The sequence below is a fragment of the Vombatus ursinus genome, unplaced genomic scaffold (assembly GCF_900497805.2).
Source record: "Vombatus ursinus unplaced genomic scaffold, bare-nosed wombat genome assembly UNPS02014774.1, whole genome shotgun sequence".
In the NCBI taxonomy this organism is placed as follows: Eukaryota; Metazoa; Chordata; class Mammalia; order Diprotodontia; family Vombatidae; genus Vombatus; species Vombatus ursinus.
The window spans coordinates 494081-514556 of record NW_020954552.1 but is presented as its reverse complement, the minus strand read 5'-3'; the positions used below and the strand labels follow the sequence as shown (position 1 = coordinate 514556).

General features: G+C 34.5%; 1 protein-coding gene across 3 annotated transcripts in view; it reads right to left on the bottom strand.

Annotated features, from left to right (window-relative positions):
* Positions 1-20476, bottom strand: part of KIAA0825 (KIAA0825 ortholog) — a 523337-nt gene that overhangs the window by 366696 nt on the left and 136165 nt on the right. For all 3 annotated transcript variants that reach the window (XM_027864280.1, XM_027864281.1, XM_027864282.1), the window contains 3 exons: positions 16073-16234; positions 8281-8375; positions 4996-5223 (listed from right to left, as the gene is read on the bottom strand). In XM_027864280.1, the coding sequence (XP_027720081.1) occupies positions 4996-5223; positions 8281-8375; positions 16073-16234 (485 nt within the window). The remainder of the gene's footprint in view (positions 1-4995; positions 5224-8280; positions 8376-16072; positions 16235-20476) is intronic.

Genomic DNA, 20476 nt, shown 5'->3' with positions numbered 1-20476 from the left:
CTTCCTATAGGTATGTATAAACCACACAGAACTGGGAAAGCTTGCTAGCTAAAAGCAGCTAGTGGTAAGCATTTGAACTGTGATTCCTGTTAGAACAGAAAAGGAGGAAGGCCAGAAGGAAACAGACAAGCAGGACAGCTTTGCAAGTTATAAAATATGTTATTATATTTAGATTTACTACATCTGTACTACGGGAAGCTAGGTAGCACAGTAGATAGAGTGTGAGGCCTAGAATCAAGAAGACCTGAGTTCAAATTCAGCCTGAGGTACTTACTAGCTGTATGACCCCAGGCAAATTACTTAACCATGTTTGCCTCAGTTTCCTCATCTGTAAACTGAGCTAGAGAAGGAAATAGCAAACCGCTTCAGTATCTCTGCCAAGAAAACCCTAAAAAGGGGTCACAAAGTTGGACACAACTGAAAATTACTAAACAACAACATATCCACACTTAAATTTAAAAGGAAAAGCAAAGTAATTAATAATGATTCACAGATTTGTGTATAATCATCTTTTTCTGTTCTACTTTGTATATAGAAATGCCCATTTTATTTGGCATTTGTTAAGTTTTCAGAATAACAATAAATAAAAATAAAATATAAAACCAAAAATAACTGTGGGCCTGGAAGTCCTCCTGGGTTTAGGAAATGCCAACAGAATGGTTCAAGGATGTCTTGGCCTGGAAGGAGCCTGGAATGCCATAAGAACTTCAGTAGCCTCTCTGCCCCTCTAAATGAAGAAGCTCAAGGCAGTCACCCCTCGGTCAGACAAAGTGAGGCCTGCAATAATGACTGAAAGCACGGAGATTGAACATGAACTATAGATCTGCACAGCAGCTCTAGGGCTCCCTGTTCTCTCTCTCCAACGTCTTGGGGTCTGGGGCTGCCCGACTCAGTTATAAAAGCTATAAGAAGCCACCTGCTCTCTTCTGGTTTGGACATTCTCCTTTCCACCAGGGATCCCAGAGGGAACTGATGAGTTTCTATCTTCTTTGACTGCCCTCCTCCCTGACTGCATTTCTCTCAGTAAGGCTTAGCTTGGTTTGCTTTCTCTCTGCTTGCTTCCATCTATCTCCTCCTGTTCTGTGTGGTGGTGATCTTTCCTTCCTCGCACTGTACCTTGGAATCTCAAACCTTCCTACACTAAGACAGACATACAGCATAGATGATGCTTTTCTGAACATGTATGATTTTATTAATCATGTTTTCTTAATATGTATGATTTTATGTCCTGCTGTAAAGAAACTGTATAGCACCAAGCCATATTTGCCTGATTGACTCATAATTATCACGCTATGCTAGTTTGACTTCCTAGGGAAGGTAAGTTTTTTTGGTGTAGGGGACCAAGCCAAGAGACTATTTGGATAAATCTCCACAGACTAATAAAATCAGAAGGACCAGGTCCAAAGTATAGAGGTAACCAGGTCTCAGAGAACTACAGAGCTTCTTATTTTCCCCAAGTGCTCTTTGCTGGTAGTTGGAACCCATAATTATTAGGATTAGTGTGGCAATGACAACACTAGGTCCTTATCATTGTACTGGATCAGGAACAGAGACAATATTTATTGTTATTCAGGTTCAATCAGGACTCAATGACCCTACTTGAGGTTTTCTCAGCATAGATACTGGAGTGGTTTGCCATTTCCTTCTCCAGGTCATATTACAGATGAGAAAACTGAGGCAAAGAGGGTTAACTGATTTGCCCAGGGTCACACAGCTAGTAAGTGACTGAGGCTGGATTTGAACTCAGGTCTTCCTGACTCCAGGCCCAGGGTTCTATCCACTGAGCCACCTAACTACCTCCAATAGAGATAATACTGCTTAACTAACCACTATGAGCTACCAAATATGTCTAATGCTGTTTCACTTAGTATAATTAGTCAAGTAAAGTTGAGAGTAAAGACACATTTGGATGCTTTTATTTGATCCCTTCTCTGTTGCTAACTGGGTCCTCCAATTGATCCCTGCAGCAGCTGATTCCTCTGCTAGGAGAGAAGTGCAGTAGACCCGAGTTTAGGCCCTGACACGGAAAAAACTCTCCTCCCAGACCTCTCTCTTATCATTCTCTCATCCTTGCATTTTCTTTTCCCCAAAGCTTGCATGCTAACTGATTCCTACCTTCACGTCCTGGGTCAGTCTTCTTTCCCATCTCTGGCTTTATTCATATTGTAAGATTTGTGGGCATGCCCAACTTTGGAAGCTTTAGGAGTGGGCCAACCTGAAACAAGGCCCCATGGCTCCTTTCCCCTTTCTCCTCAACCCACAGTGAACCACAGTGAGGAGGGGGGTTATACATATATAAAATATTAATATATTACGCTTACTAAATAAGCATTGGGAAGAATTTACAAAGCAATATGATATTTATTGGATGAAGAAATTTCTAGGCCCTCTCGGCCTCCTCTTTGTGTTAATTATTTTTTATCAAATTTTTTTAAGAAATGATGATCATCAAAGTCAATCCCATTACTTTTATCCATTTCCCATTTTTTAGCATCAACAACTCATTTAAATACTTCATTTGGAGTTGGTATAGTTAATTTCAGGCAGCATTTTCTTATCTTTATCGTGTCTTTTAATTTGGTATTGCTTTTGACCTTTACTCTAACCAATAAATCTGACTACATACATATAGCTAATTGTGAAATGATTCACATATTAGTTACCACCTGACTCTTGTCTGTTAAAATATAATCATTGCATTTTTTTCCTATGGTTTTTGGTACCCTCTGTCTCTAGCATCTTCCAACTCTCCTCTGGAAGATGTTTATGACATATATACATGCAGGTTCTGAATAATAGATAAGCCTTTGGACTCTTCTTAGTCCCAAGTAAAATTTTCTGCTAATCTCTTTCCTATGTCCACCTTCAGACTGACATCACCAAGTATTACTTGATTCATCAGCAATGTCCTTCTGTAAGACGTGACCAACCTTCCAATAACACATTTAAGAGTCAGAGCCTGGTACCTCCTATATCCCTGATCCCTACTTTAAGTTCATCCATACCTTGGGGACTCTCCACACCACTGAAAATAGGAAGGGATGTGAGGATGGAAAAAGAAAAGCGGTTTGGGGTTTTTTTTAAGCCAAAAAACCGCATGAATCCTTCCCTTTAAATGTGGAGGAGTTACCATCTGCATGCATTACTAATTGCGTCACGTAGCCAGGAAGTAGTAAAGCATATAGTCTTAGCACAATTTTAAGTTTTAATAACTTCAGAAGTATAAATGAATGCTACAAACTTACAAAAAAGCCCCACATCATTTGAAAATTATTGAATTAGTTTTCTGAATTGTAAGTAGTAAATTTTTTAAATTTTAATAAGATAAGGTACCTTGTTATTCTGCATTATGTGTACAACAGTTTCTGGATGACATTTTCTCAGACAGGTGGATCAGCAGGAGAGGTCCTCTTGCATGCCCACCTGATTTACTTCAACTACACTTTTTCTTTTGGATTACATCAAAATTATAATGTATGCATCAAAACCTCATTTTTGGATGATTATAACAAGTACAACTGAGTCACTGAGCAGCAGCTGATGAAAGTTTTTTTTAAGTTCAAAAACCAAATAGAATGATGTATAGTGGTTATATTGAATTTTAATACAAAACATCAATACTTTAAAATTTAAAATAATTTCCCAATTTTTTCATAAGTTTATAGCATTTATACTTATGAATTTGTTAAAGCTTAAAACTTGACTAAAACTTTAGAGACATCCTGTAGAGAAAATAAACATACTAGATATTTATCTGCATTATCTCCTAAATTATTCTAATAATATTGTGTCATGTTTCCATCAAATTTCTTGAATATTTAACTATATTTAACAGATTAAAGTTTTTTAACATATCCATCAACTATATATATATCAGGTTAGTTCAAATAATTCTAAAACATCAATAGCACATGTATTTAAGCTGTTTATAGATCACAGATAAGGGGTCATAAAGGTGGTATTCCCTGACTTCATTCATCCTTTCTCAAGGTTAGAGGGATGAGGGGAACTGTCCAAGGGCCAATCCTCTATAACTGGCTGTGGTTTAAGGTTGCCTGATCAAGATTTTGGCAGAGGTCCAAGTGAGGAATGCTTCCCTGAAATAGATAGAGTAGATGATCTTCAACAGTTCTCTTTTTAAAGAGATTATAATAGTAAGGAAAACCAGTGGTTCTGTCCTAAATTGCTTACTCTGTGAACACTATAGTTTATATTTGGTTATTAGTGTAATTAGTCCTTTTTTACATAATATTCTCTATCTATACTTTTTAAAACTCTTGTAAATATTAAAGATTGAGTAATGAATGATGATATTCATAAATGCAACCAGCCATGTTTCTAACATACGTGTGCAAAAACCTATGTTCCTACCTCCCTATTATGAATAAAGTAAAAAGCAAGCATCTCCCTATGAAGGCAGGGACAGGCCTAAAAAGTCCTTCCACTGTCAGACATTCACAAGTAGAAAAGAGTTTTTTGGAACACATTAGGGTCTTATTCCCAAATTCTCCACTACCTATTCTACAAAACTTTGTGAAATTATAATCATTGTGTTAAATTTTATGTTCTCTTCCCTTATATAATGCATGGTAATTGATAATCAAAGGCAATACAAGAGCAGAGGATAAGTGGTTTTCAAAAAAAAATACAAAAAGATCAACAAAGTCTTTTTCCCCAATAAAAATATGTGAAAACCTTTTAATAATTAAGTTGTGACCTTAGCCAATTTGCGAAACAGGCTATAACATAATTAGGCAAAATAACGACAGGAACAGCAAATCTTTTAAATACAGATAAAAAGCAGAATTTGAAAAATGAAAAAGTAAATTAGAAACATTTTAAAGACATAGACAATCTTGCAATGCCACTTATATTTTTAATAAATTTCCCATGAAAAATATATTGAAATATTCATAATAAGGATTTCAAAGTTGGGAGAGTATAACATCCTGTTCCCGCGGTCTCCCAGCTAATTTTAAATCACTTGATACCTGCCTTTGCAATTTTCTTCGGTTGCTCTTCCTCAGGAGTCACTCTGCACAGCTCCCAAACTGACTGAATGTTGACAAGACTCATAGTATAGTTTACAGCTGAAGATTTTTCATTCTGTTCACGATGGAGAATTTTAGTGGCATGATCTTCCATTGCTATTGTTAAACACCGCACCACCGAAAGAGACACCTCTTTAAATGCACTTCTCCAGCCAAAATCTAGTAAAGTATACTGAGATAAAAATTTATATAACATAAACCTAACTCCACAATGAATATTTTTATTGTTACAGATGTAAAATTATGGCTTCTATTATGGAAGTTGGATATAGATATTCTTTATTTACACTATGAAAACTATTCTTATAACCTTGAAAATATTACCTTGTGAATATGGTATAATGTAATAGACAAAAACATATGCATTCTTAACCAACATTAATATACTGACATTTCATTTTAAGTTGTCAGTAGATTTAATCAAAAGTGTTTTTTTCAAAATTTAATTTATTAAATGTAGTCCAATAACCATCTCTATGAAAGCCAAAAGCTGCACTGATTTATCACCTAACGTAACCTGTAAATTCAATATATTTAATAAAGTCTAAATTAAATTTTAGAGTTATTTTTATAGTTTACTGTTAACAGACATTGTGACATGTTACTATTAAATATTGAATCATTTATTTCCTTTGCATTGTTATAATTTTTTAAAAATACTGTTAAAAACATAAATTACATGAGAAATCAAATTATTGCACCTCTCCCTAGCCTTATTCAGAATTTTCTTTAGAGGCAGAATTACTTTTAATTCTACTAAAATAAGTCATAAAATAAAGTCCATTGCATTTTTTTGTCTATGCAGTGGGCTTAAAATGTTTTCCCCCCATTTTATAAAGTCTCAGAGTTGTCATATGGCTAGAATTGTAACGTAGCTTCAGGTGGTAGAAAAGGGCTGGATTAGGTCAGGAGATCTGGGCTTGAGTTCTGGCCTTGCTGCTAAACAGCTATATGACCTAGAGCCATTTACTTAGTTAGTCTCCTCAGGACTTAGTTTCCTCATTAGTAATAAAACAAAGGAACTGCAATAATTTATTACTGTGGTCTCTTTTGGTTTATTATTTCTATAATTTGCTTGGTTTTTTTATGAGCTGTATCATTCAGTCAATATATATTGCATTAGTAGGACAGCATACAAATCACTGTACTAAATATTTGGGGTGATAATTTATAAACATATAAATATATACACATATACACACATACACATTTATGCAAATGTACATACATACATATGTGTGTGTCCCAGAAGGGACTTTAAAAGTTGCAATGCAAGCATACATTATGTGTGTGTACACATACACATGCACATGTACACACATACACATATAACAAAATATATATTAATGTAGAATTATATGATTCTCATACAGAAAACATGGTGCACATGGTACATCAGAGAACATGAATGAGACATTTACAGAATAATACATTACCGAGTACAAATTCTTATATATATAGCTCCCCTAATGAAATAAAAGCAATCTAGCCAAGTCATTTATAAAATAAATACCACTATCCATAGCTTCCATTTTAAAAAATTAAACAAATTCAAACAGTAAAAAATATAATACAATAAGATGAAAACTTTTTTATCCTTAAGAAGAGAAGAGAAGTAGATCTAGGACAGAGCCCTGAGGAACACTCATAGTTAGGAGGATGCTATGGATGATGGATCAACATCGGATGCTGAGAAGGAGAGATCAGACAAGGAAGAGGAGAAGTAGGAGAGGAGAGAATATTCAGAAAAGAATGTTTACCAGTGTCAGATGTACCAGGTAGGTCTAGAAGCAGGAGAACAGAGAAAAGACCCATTAGGTCTTACAGTGAAGAGAACATTAATAATTTTGAAAAGAATAGTTTCAAGATGAAGTAAGAAGCCAGACTGTAAAATCATAAATGAGTGATGGGACTTCCATTCAAGATCGTTGCCTGAAAGGGAGGCAGGCTGCCCAGCTTCTACAACCCTACTCAAGCAAACACTTAAGTTTCCACCAGTCTTAATTATGCTTAAGATATCCAATAAGAAGCTACAGAAACTTCTTCCTCCCCAGAACTGCACAAAAATTCAGCCAGATGCCAACAGGAAATAAGAAAGGGAGCCCAGCAAAGCCAGCCCCAGTACAATGTAGCCTTCCAACTGGATAAGAAAAAGGATATATATTGCTTTCTAGGCTCTGTGTTCAGCAGCAAGAGTAGAGAGAGTTCCACTAAGAAAGTTCCAAGGTGGTCAGAAATTGAGGCCGGGATCTTGGCAGTAGGTAAGCAACCAGCATAGAGCCCTAATGCTCAGACTAAGACAGTCTCGGACCGGATTCAGACTGAATGAAAATATAGATTTGGCAGTCATCTGCATAAGATGCCAAAGGAGGTCATCCAGAGAGAACAGAAAGAAAAGAGAAGACAAGTTATAGAAGAATGCTATGGCATATCCCAACCCAAAGGATGGGACATGGAAGATGATCCTGCAATGGAGAATGAGCAAGAGTTGTTAGAGAGGTAAGAGCAGAACCAGGAGGGAGCAAGATCATAGAAGATGAGGGAGGAGAGTGGTCAAGAGTGCCAAATGTGGCAGAGAGGTTAAGAAGGAAGAGGACTAAGGCTACTGAATTTATCAATAAAGAGATCACTAGTGATCTTAGAGAATGAAGTAGGAAGACATGAAGAGAGTGAGAGGTGAGGATGGAGGATCTGAAGTGGAGCATTACACTGTTAAAATAGATTGTCTTGACCTTAATTATTCTCTTGCCATTATTTGTCTATAGCAGCTAAGAGTTCATTTCTAACTATTCTTTACCCCCCTTTTTTTTGTACTTACTGTTTCATTCTTTCCTTTTTGCTTTTTCTATTTTCAAATTAGTCAAGGTCCAGATAATGCTTAAATTCCTATCATCTTAACAAATCTTATTGTTCCTCAAACATAGAACTTCTAATGCAAAACATATACAATCCTAACTCTGAGTCCAATATTCTTTCATCTGGGGCAAAATGGGCAAGGGGGCAAATGTCTATACTGGGCTGAAATATGTGTATGATTTAAGTAATTTCCCCCCTTGGGAAGAGTTCTTATCTTTTAATCAAAGACTTAGTAGGTTAACTTTCAAACTGGAATTATTTTTTCCAAGCAAGTTATAAAACTCAGGCAATTGGGATTTAGGTAGAAATATCCTGAACCATATTGTTGACATGTAGGAAAAACTCAAATAACCAGGAGTTCTTTCAAACTTACCTCTTTGACCTGCAGTAATTTCTCAGGTAGTATGCTAGTTTCATTTGCTTTAGCATCCTGTATTAAAAGTTCTCCACTAGATTTCTTCCAAACTCCTACAAAATATTAAAAATAAGGACCCAACTCAAAATTAATGTTGTTGAAAATATAAAGCCCATAACACTTTCTGATATATCAATATCATTTATGAAAACTCAACAAAATAGAGTGGAATATTACTGTTATGATAATGTGAAACTCAAGTTACACATAATGCTTTTCATATAACATGATGGAATCCACATTCCATTGTACTTACATTTTATATTTGATGAATAAAGAATAGCTCCTTTTTTCATTAGTTCTGTTATATATTGCTTCACAGTCACTTCTAAAAAGAAGTTAAGGGTAACTGAATAAAATTAATTTCAGTTTTTGTAAAATAAATTAAATAAACTGGAGGGTATTACATTTAAAATGAGAATGATTTTCTCCACTTTAATACGTCAAAATAAATGTCACCTTTAACTATCACAAGTACATTTAAAAAATGAAAGCACTGGAAAAGGTAATGATTTCCTTCTATATAAAAAATAAATTTCCTATCCTTTGTTTTAGATGCTCAAATTTTGAAAATTTCACCCCCTCTCAATGCCCAACTTAATGTAACACACTTGCAGTCATCCTGTATCTAATCTAGTTAATCCAAGATGGATTTAAAATTAAATATATGTAGTTACTTCCTCAAACATTTTAATCAACGAACATTTATTAAACACCAACTGTACGCCAGTCATTATGTTAGTGTTACACAAAAAAGTGAAATAATCCCTGCCTTCAAGGAGCTGACATTCCAACAGGTTGTACATCACTATTTCATTCAGCAATTGAATATTATTACATAGCTATAAGATATGATTTGAAAAAAATATGTAATTATCTTGGGTTTATCATTTTGCTCCACACACATTCTGTGTTTTGTTCACTTGAAGTAATGTGCCTCTAGGCACATTTAGTTAAATAAATCTCATCTTGCTAACTTCCAGATGCGTAAAGAATAGGTTTTCTGAGGCTTGTGTGGTTGGTGAGCATTCCATAGGGAGTTATAAAAAGAAAACTGTCTTGAACTTTGCTGTACCTTCCTTTACTTTTTAAATTCAAATCCCGTGAGAGAGAAAAAAAATGAATGATTTTTAAACATAAGACTGGAAAGGATGAAACCAAGATCATTTTCTTCATGGTGAAAGCTCCAGCCTACTTCCCACCTTGTCTCATATGATTCCCATACTTCAGATATCCAATATTTCAGCTAAACTAGCCTACACTTTCTCCCATTGTCACCCTGAACGCTCTATTCTCCATGACTTTGCTAGTGCCAAACTGTTCACTACCATCAATCTATCTGTTGAAGTCTCCCCTTTATGTAAAGGTCCAACTCAGGTGCCATGCAGTTTCTCCATGCAGTTTTCCCTGCATGGAGAATATGCCCTCTACCCCCTTAAGTTTCTTTCTGTCTCCTCAATTCCTCATAGAACTTGTGCATTAATGTTGATATCCCTTGTATCATGGTAATTCTGCTAAGTCCTATTCATTTCATTAGAATGGAAGCTGCTAAACAAAATGATCTATTGTACCATTTGTTTTTTGTTTGTTTAATATTCCCAGGTAAAAGTACCTTGCTTGTGCACACAGTAGCCATTTGGAATTTATTGAATTGTAATGAATTGAATTTTTAGATGTACCTAAAATTTTTAATCATCACTTTCAAAATACAAGTATATCATACAAACTTCAATTAGGCCTGTGTAGAATTATATAGTTTCCCAAATCTAAGAGGAAAAATGTATTGAAAATAGTAGTCAACTTAATTTTTTAGAGAGAATATGGTCACTTTTTTTGTTTATTGTAATAGCATAGATATATGTATGTAGAATTAACTTAAATATATCTAAAAGAATGTCTAGATTAAAATCCTCAGAGGAGTTCAATGGATCACCTATATGCCAAAAAACACAAATGCAAATTATTTTTTTTTCTTTTTCATTGAGTTCTCTATGATTCATTTTGCACCCTGAGCTAGTATCTGCAATGTAGTTTCTTTCACAGAGAGTAGAGGTTGGCAGCACTTCTCTGCGACATACACTTTCACACCCAAATTGGTCTTCATAGCTTCCCATTGTGTGCACTACAAAGCAACCCGCCTTGTTGGCAGCTAGAAGTGTGAACTACGTCTTTCTTTTCTCCACTGTTCTTTTCTGGCTCACAAGCAACCTCCCACCAAACACAGAATCTGTAGAAGAGACTAGATCCAAGAGATAATGCTATGAAAAAGTATGAAGAGAAGCCCAGGTGGCCACCTTGCAAATTTCCAATGTGGAAGCCTTCGACCTCTCTGCCCAAGACACAGCTCTAGTACTGGTGTAATGAGCTTTACAAACCCTGGGAGCCTCTTTACCTTAACTACATACGCCTCCCTAATACAATCCCTTAACCATCTAGCTAAGGAACTCTTAGAAGCCATTTGACCCCTCTTAGGACCCCCTAAGAGTACAAACAATCTTTCAGAAGATCTGAAATCTTTGATTCTTCTGAGACAAACCCTAAGTGTTCTTCTTACATCCAATTTATGCAGCCATGGCTCTTTGTCATTGCTGGGTCTAGAGAAAAATGAGGGCCAAGAAACCTCCTGGTTTAGATAAATCTCAGATGCCACCTTCGGCCAAAAATGAGGAACTGCCCAAAGACACACTTTATTTTGAAGTAGTATTAGATATGTTCCAAATTTCAAACCTGAAGAAATTCCATAAGCAACAAACTACATAGGCAGCACAGTCACAACCAAATAATGTTCTATCATAATAATGGGTCTTCAAAAATGTCAAAGTGACCAAACAGAAGAAAAAAAATTACTGTGAAAACATCATTGCTGTCTTCAAAAATCTAGTTAAAGTCAATTTACTAATTACTGGCCTACTCAGAAATCGTCGAGGACAGTATTCTAGGTCTCAGGGAACTAATAAATATCAAATGAAAAGTACAAAAAAAAAAAAAAACCTCAGTCAACTTGATGCTTTGTTTCCAATACAGGTAGATTCCATGCATCTGGATATTGTGAAACATTTGGATAATGTTTTCAATTTCTTCAGATTGTTTTGGGTCATGTAGACAGCGTCACTTCTAAGTTCCTTATTAGCAAAAAATCATTAACAAAAGAACATTCAATAAACCAGAATGACCCTTAATCGGCTTATTGTAAATCATACCCAGGATTTCTTTCAGTCAAAAACACTATTTCAAGTAGGAAATTTACAAAACTTGGTTTCTTTGATCATTCTTCTGAATCTTCTTTTCTCCTTATTGGAAATCTATTCTTTAGTGGTAAAAATGGATTTCACAAGAGTATAATGAATGGAACAGTTATGATTTTCTTGGCAATTTCCCTAAGGATGATTCTCCTCAGGTGGACATTTACATATAATTGTGTCAAGCTGAATCATGTTGATATAAAGTACAGAAATTTCTGCAATAGGGAATACAGGTTATCACCAAAAGATGTTTTTGTGCCCAGATAGTTCTTGTTAGGACACTTCAAAGTTCTGCACTTTAAAATGTTTTCCAATAATTACATCTTCTGAGCTTTAACTGCATTTGTAAAATGGAGAATTCTAACTGTACTATTGAAATTGTTTTCATCTGCCATAGTTACCTGATGAAAATGTTCAGATCATAAGACTTAATGTAGTGTAACAATAAATATAATATACATGTACATATACATGTATATTCTATATTATGAAATACTAATGTATTTGCCTTGCTGAGCTTTTACTTTTAAAATTAAATTCCATTTTTAATTAGCAGAAATTTATTTTCTTTTCCTCATACCTACCGCCTAGTAAAAACCAAAACAAACCAAAAAAAATTCCTTGTTAACAAATATGCACAGTAAAGCAAAACAAATTCTGCAATTGGTCTTATCCCCAAAATGTCTTTTCTGCACCATAAATCTATCATCTTTCTGTCAGGAAGTGGGCAACATGCTTCATCATCAGTCCTCTGCAATCATGGTTGGTTATTGCATTGATCAGAGCTCTTAGAGCTTTCAAAGTTGTTTGTTTTTACAGTGTTGCTGTTGTTACTATATAGATTGGTCTGCTGGTTCTGCTCATTTCATTCTGCATCAGTTCATATGAATCTTTCCATGACTCCTTGAAATCACCTTTTCTTAAAAAAAAATTCTTACAGTATAATAATATTCCATTTCATTGATATACCACATCCATTCAGCCATTCCCTAACTGATGGGTATCTATTTTGCTTCCCATTTTTTGCTGCCACAAAAAGAACTGCTATAAATATTTTTTGTACGCATGTAGGACATTTTCCTCTTTCTTTAATCTCTTTTGGGCATAGGCCTAGTACTGCTATAGGCAGGTCAAAGGAAGCGCCCCATTTAAAAACTTTAAGTGTATAATTCCAAATTGCTTTCTAGAATGGTTCCCAATTCACAGATCCACTAATAGTTCATCAAGGTGTCTATTTTCTCACAACCTCTCCAATATTTATAATTTTCTTTTTTTTTGTCATCTTTGCCAATCTGATGGGTTTTGAGGGCTGCTCTTAATATAAGATTTCTAAATACCCTGCCTCAAACCAGTTCTAAGTACTCTTTGCTCTCTATAAAATGGACCTGAGCCTTTTTAGTTCTAGAGCAAAGACCTTAGTCCTAGCTTTTTTCAATTCAATTTTGCTTCATTTTAATATTTCCCAGAGGTCATTCTAGTTTTCACTGAATTCAATAACCATTTATTAATTAATCACTATATGCAAGGAGCTGTTCCAAGAAGTGAAGAAGCAAAACAGCAAATAAGACATGGTCTTACACCCCCAAATTTCACAATCTAGTAGGGCAAATAAAACATATACAACAAAATATCTTACGATGATTACATAGGTGAGATATAACGTACAATTGAGATATCAAAGGAAGGAGATGTCATTTTTGTCTTAGTGGATTAAGGAAGGCATTTCACCTAGTTTTAACCAGCTTAAAGAGTAGACAGGATTTCAACAGACAGAAATGAGAACACTCCAAATGTTCACAAAAGGAGAAAATGAGGATTGTGTTTGGGGAAATGCAAATACTCCAATTTGACTAGTGCATAAAGTACATTAAAGTGTGGAGGCTTTGAATGCCAGTTTAAGATGCTATTCAGTAGGAAATGGGAAGTCATGAAAAGCTTTTAAGAAACTGAGGGACAAGGTCAGAGGTGTGCCTCAGGAAGATTAGTTTTGTGTTTAGACTATTTCCAAGCAGGTTTAAACTTTCAGGGCAAGAATATTGAAAAATTATTCCCATACCCTAATGATATGAACTAGAATTAGTATAGGAAAACTACATATGGGACTGGGCTCATCCTTACTCCAGATTCACCCTAATTCTGGAACTATATCCCCAGGAAGTCCCCACAGCTGTCCACAGGTTTCCAGGTTCTGGGTCAGGGATGCCAAAAGCCTTGAATACACTCTATAAGTTATGAGTTTGGGAACTGCATCACATGTAGTATACACAAAGTCAAAATTCTGGCTCCTTAAAAATGCCAAAATGCAACACTATTAGTTATTACAAAGAAAGAATATGTTATCCCTTTCCTTTTGGTACTCCCTCTATTCTTGACCATGTTACTCTCCCAAAAGAAAGAATCCTTCAAAGTTTTCCCATTGCCTTTTAATTAAATCTAGTTTCCTCAATTTCATTATCTTTATAGACTACATTTCTTCTCTTATGCAGTTATTCTTTTCCCTTTTATTTACTTGTAAGCTTCAGAAACCTGTTATCTACCTGTACCTCCCTCCCATTCCTGATTCCCAGCTTTGGAAAGTTTTCTGTAGCATAAAACAAGTGCCACATGACCTCTCTTCTATCTTTAGGGTATCACTTAAATTCTTCATCACATGTTCAAGTTCTCTGACTGCGATGCATATCCTTCAATGAAATTTACAAAACCTTGTTAAAGTTGTTCTTAAAAAAATTATCATGCTAATAAGGCTATATTTGAATAGGCAATGTGGAAAACTAATTTGAAGCAGTTAAATAATTACATTAAAAAACACAAAATCTTATTAAAGTGTAAGTATACCCAGATCCAGATTAGTGTAAATAATAAATCCTTTGCAATGGTTATATTATTTGAATTCACACTACATACTTCCTTTGAGCTAGAACCAATCACCATATTTTATATAATTTTATCTTAGAACAGTGTGAATTCAAATCCATGCAACTAACATCAGAGAATTCATTAGCTGCACTAGTTGGGACCTAGTCATACAATTACTATTTTTTTCTACAATGGTTGTTGACACTGATGGAATCCACCATATAAATTTGTATTTCAGCTCTTAATTTTGCTATGTAGACAAAATGTGAGTTAAAGGACTGGCTTTGTCATAGCTATCAGTGACTTAAGGTAAGGCATTTTCATTCTCTGGGCTGAAAATAAAAGAATTTAAGTAGATGATCTCTAAAGTCCCTTCAAGTTCTAAAACTTTATTATCTAAGTTCTCTGAAAGTTGGCACCATTTTCAGAAATTGAATATAATATCTCAAAACAATAATCTGCAAAGAATTATTTTGTTATAATTTTAACTTAAGGTATTTTATTATAATTAATATATAAGTCTATTTCTACAAAAAGAACAATATGAAATATTTTTCTTTCACATTTCAAATTCTGATAGAATGTTATTCAAATACCTAATCACATCATGTTCCTGATAAGGGATTTGTTGAGAATTTGGATTACATCTGTGATTTCATCAATGTAGAGAGCTTCTAGTGGAGAACGGCCTCCACTAATGAAAAGCAACACCTCAGCTGCAATTTATAGTCTTAGAGAATTAGCTAGCACACAGTGAGGTTAAGTGACTTGCCCAAGGTCATAAATCAATATATTGTAGAAGAAGCAGGAGTTGAACCCAAGACTTCCTGACTCTACACCAGCTCCTGTCATCACAGCATATTGCCTCTAGTGTTCAGAATTGCAGAAGTCACTGTCACGTATCTTTTTACTTCTTACTTCATGAATCTCATCACACAGTCCCTTTAAAACACTGTAGAATGTCTTTCAAGTCCCTCCCCATGGGGTCAATCTAGTGATGATCCTTTTTGAATTTAGGCAGCCTAGTCCTCAGAACACAGGCATACACATCAGCATACACACAGGCCCACACACAAAGCCTTTCCAATTTGTAGTAATTTACATTCCTGCTTTATACAATGAAGTATCAGAAAAAGATTTTATTGGAGGATCTTTTTTTAAAAAGAACACACATCTTTTTACTAACATTATTATTTTAGTCTAAATAACTATGGCAATTTTAGGGCTATCGTTAATCTGGAAGTTAGCTCATTTAATAGATGAGGAAGCTGAAAACAAAAGAAGGTGAATGATTACTCAAGATCATAGAATCACTTGATAAGACCTAGGACCTAGGACCAGAATCCAAGGCTCTTGATTCTCAATCAAATGCCCCTTTGGTAATTTCACGCTTCTTCTAAATGATTTAGTGTTTATAGATGTCTTGTCTAAGAATTATCAAGATTGACTTTTACAAAGATGAAAAGGTAATCCAAAATTAGTATTGTTCTGATAACTCCAGAACATTTTGAAATCATGATTACAAAATCATGATGCTCATACACCAACATGTTGGCAAGAGTAGAGTGTGTATGTGTGTGTGTGTGTGTGTGTGTGTGTGTTTTGGGGGGGGGATATAGACTATGGGTTTATATATTAAAAGATCACCTTACCTGAAGCATGTCTGGATACCCTGGGCAGCGAGAGCAGTTCTTGGGAAAGGTCTTGAACTTCCTTTTCCAATTTTAACAGAGGTTTTACGAGTTGTGATAAGAATCTGAGTTCATACAAGGAGAGGCAGATATTCCGTCCTTTTCGTGGGCATTCATGAGTAACTATTCAAAGAATATATCAATAAGGTGGTAAGTAAGGTAATAATTTTACTTTTCAATAGTTTTATTTTTCTTTTGATCTATTATTTCATCAGTAAAGGGAAATCTTTAGTGAGGAAACTTCCTCTACTAATGCAGACCATCATCAACTGCTCAGCAAAAGAGATGTCCCACAATCTATGAACTGTTTTTTATCTCCTCTTATAAAGTGACATCTTGATTTTTTCTGAAGGTACCATATACCCCTTACAGATCACCCTGTCTACCACTGAAAACTCTTTCTTTCATTTTCCCTGAATTCAGAATACCAGCAGAAGAAGTTGACATATTCCTTGTTCCCCAATGACACTTCCAGACCTTTATTTCTCTACTATAGTTCACAACCTCTCCTTAGTATTCGCTCTGAATCTTGCTGCTGGCACTTTCCTACTTCCACGCCTTCCTCAATGAACTGGCACCTGGTTTACAGGATTCCTTTCTATCCCAACCTCAGCCATCATTCTCAATAACTTTAATATTCAACAATAATAATGCTTCTAACACCCTCGTCTCTAAGTTTATAAACTTCAGTTCCTAGGATTTTCATTTACCTTCTACATTATCCATTCAGAAGGGAAGATAAACCTTAGACTTCACTATCAAACAAAACTGTTCTGCCTCTAAGATCTGAACTCTGAATTTCTAACGCAACTCATCAAAATCCGCTGTACTTTCTCTTCTCCCACCAACTCAAGCTTTTTGACCCTACTCTTTGCCCCCATAGGGAGGGTCTGAATCCATTGATTCATTCCTGTTATATTAGTTTATCCCTCCTATTCTGGCCATGTTGATATTCATGACTTCATAGTCAGCCATTTCAACAGCGTACTCTTCTCTGCACTTGAGTCCCTTACCCTCAGGTTCCTCCACTATTCCCATCCAGCTAATCCCCAAATCTAGGTCACTTGTACCATCTGCTTCTACTGATGAGCCACCTAGAAGTGTTGGAGAGAGTCATGAAACCACACTGATTTGGTACCTACAAAGTCATCCTATCTAACCTCAGTTGAGCCTTTGCTTCTACAAAGCGACCTTTGATTACTATCTGCTTCCATTACATACTCCCTAAAGTGGCCAATTCAACATTTTCTCCTTTCAAGTCCCAAACTCTATCTCTACTTCCCTGTCCTTCAGCAGATTAATTCAGCTTCTACTTCTGTAGAAAAGGTTAATAACTTCTGTCATAAGCATTCTCCTCTCCTCTCCTCCATACTTTAAATCAGGATTTTTTCAAACTTGTTGTAATAACAACCCACCTTTTTCTTTAGAAAAAAAAATTGTCACACACACTCTACTTTTCATAAAACAATTTATGAAATGACTTAGCTTATATTTAAATAAAATAAAAAATTTATAACAGCAAATATATGAAATAAATGTGATGTATGTTTTACTCATAAATCATTCATAATTTTCATATTTATAACTAAAAACAATAACCCTAATAATAATGTTCCTGTTTCTGTGAAAGGTGCACTCATTTTTTCATCATAACATTGCTCAAATGCGGTGCAAGATATCTATAAACTGTTCTTATTCAGAGGAAGACTAAATATATCATATTTGTCCATGGTAACTTAGTTCCTTCTTCATTCATATTTAGAATATCTAGGTTATAAAAATAAAGTGAAGATTGCTTCTCTAGGATGTGATAAATAAGCAGATCTTCAACTTTCTGCTATTTCATTTACAGGACAGATAGGGTAGGAAATTAGGACCTTGGAGTTTTTTATTTAGAATAACCATTTTTCCCCTCAAAAACATGTACCACATATATAAATTCCAAGAGAAAATTTTTAGTATAAAAATGAATTTGCTTCATCTTACTTATTCTTGATAAGAAAAATGTCAATTTTTTTCTTTGAACTATTTTCAAATACTCTTTTGAAGTACTTTATCATGAGAAAGTCAGCATGCTTCACAATAATATATAATTGCACTAAACTCTGCCTCCATGTTATCACACAAGTTTGCAAAGAGTTTTCTTTTGAAAAGAGCCTGGACTTCTAAAAACAAAGGCAATTTGTCTTGTAACAACTTGAACAATTGTATATAGCTATTCATATTTCTTGATACAAGTGATTATCTATGAATCTTTCCCAGTATCCAAATTGCAAGAGGGGCCATGTATTACACTATAGACATATATTATCGTGACATTATATGAGCCTTGTCAGTGCAGTCCAAAGCAATTTTACCACAATATAGCATTTCCATGAGGGAAAAATTATATTGAATATATTATATTGAAATTTTCTCATGATGTGGCATAGCCAACAAGACTGCGGCAAAACGTAACAAATCTTCTTTTAACATCGACTTTAGCTACACATTGTACACAGGAAATCAAACTAGCAGTACACTGGATCATCCATAAGAATTCATCTACCTATAATAGGAAGATTTTAGCCTCTCAAAGGATTAATCATAAAGATCTTCAAACATGCAGGGACCCTCCTATCCACCATATTATTGGCAAGTGGAACAATTCAAAACCACTTTGCATATAATTTGTGAAGTACTGTCCCATCCATACAAATAGCTACACAAAAGTTTCTCCTATTGAATGAACTTTTTTACATATAACAAATTGGCAAGCAACCTTATATGATAAAATCAACTATTTTTAAAGTCACAGACAAAGTTTTTTTTTTTTCAAAAAAAGTTTGTTTTGCTTGTTAGAAGTATCTTATTTTCTCTTTAAAATTATCTTGCCTTGCTAATGTAAATATTTTCTTTGTAAACATGTTCTTTGCTAACATAAACATTTTCAAGATATCATTTCAATTTATTAGGCTTTGCACTATTTGCAGTTAAAGCATTTATACATTGTGACCATTGCAGTCTTTTCTTTCTATCAGTAACAGTACTAGTAAATACCAGTGATAATATGAATCTTATTTCCTGGATTTGGATTTTTTTATTTTGTGTATTTCCATTACTCAAACTGTTTCTATTGTCTTTTCTTTATTAGTTTCAGCTGCTCCAATGGATTTATTTATTTGTTTTTAAAAAACCTGTTATGTATTTATCCATCATTGGGGGATATTATTTCACTTAAAACTTTAGGAGCAATTTTTAAATTTAAGACAATTAAATTTACATTTGCTTGTTGAAAATTTCAAGTGATTGTTCATAATAATCCTTCTTGAGTTCTTTCCATTTTTAAGATGCATTTGAAACCAGCCTACTATATTATACTTAGCAAAATGAATGACACTGAGAAATGTAATAGATAACATGGTATTTTTAACTTGTACACAGATTATTTAACTTTGAATTCATACATTTAACATTCAAATGTAGCCAACAGCATGACATGACACAAGTCAAGTCATCTATGTCATGAGCCTATACCTGTTGACAGATTGCACCTGCATTGAATGACCCAACTCAAATCAGACCTCCATGTGTTTACCACTTAAACCATCATTATCAGTCAGAGAATATTTGTTGCACTAATTTCACCTTTGTTTACTTTTATTTAATCTTTGTTTTCATTGATTTAAGCAGGAGCTGTACTAACAAATATTCAGTTATTTTGATGATTGTTTCTTGTCTCCCACCCTTCTCCCCAGTGAGCAGTTGAATTTGGACATGATCTGGGTGGGGCCAATGCTAAATAGTAATTGAATTAAATTTCAGCACTCTCCCATTCACAGAGACTTAGTATAGGAGATAGTGAAGGGGGAAATGTTTATACTTCTATTTTTGCCATTTCAATGAAGTAAATATCCCTTAATAAAAGCTTATATTTGTTAATGGGGCATATATTTGTTAATTTGGAACTGGGGCATTAACAATTTTGAGCAAATAAATTATTTTGTCTATTATAAATACACAAATTACCTATAAAGGACATATGAAGAAAGGCACTATATGCATTCAGAGAAAGAACTGATAAATAGAAGTATGTATAGAATAACTGTGTTTATATATTTTTATATATACACCTATTTGTGTCTAGTAGTAGCCATCTCCAGGGCGGGAGGAGGGGAGGGAAGATAACAGAAGAGAAAAAAATTTACATGATAATTTTGTTATATATTTGAAAGAAATAGCAAGTTGTGCATAGTAGATTTGCAGTTTCATATACAATCATCTTTTTTATTGCACTATGTTATGGAAATACTTTTTTATTCCATAAATTAAAAAGAAAAGAAAAAGAAAGAAAGAAAAAAAGAAGGAAGGAAGGAAGGAAGGAAG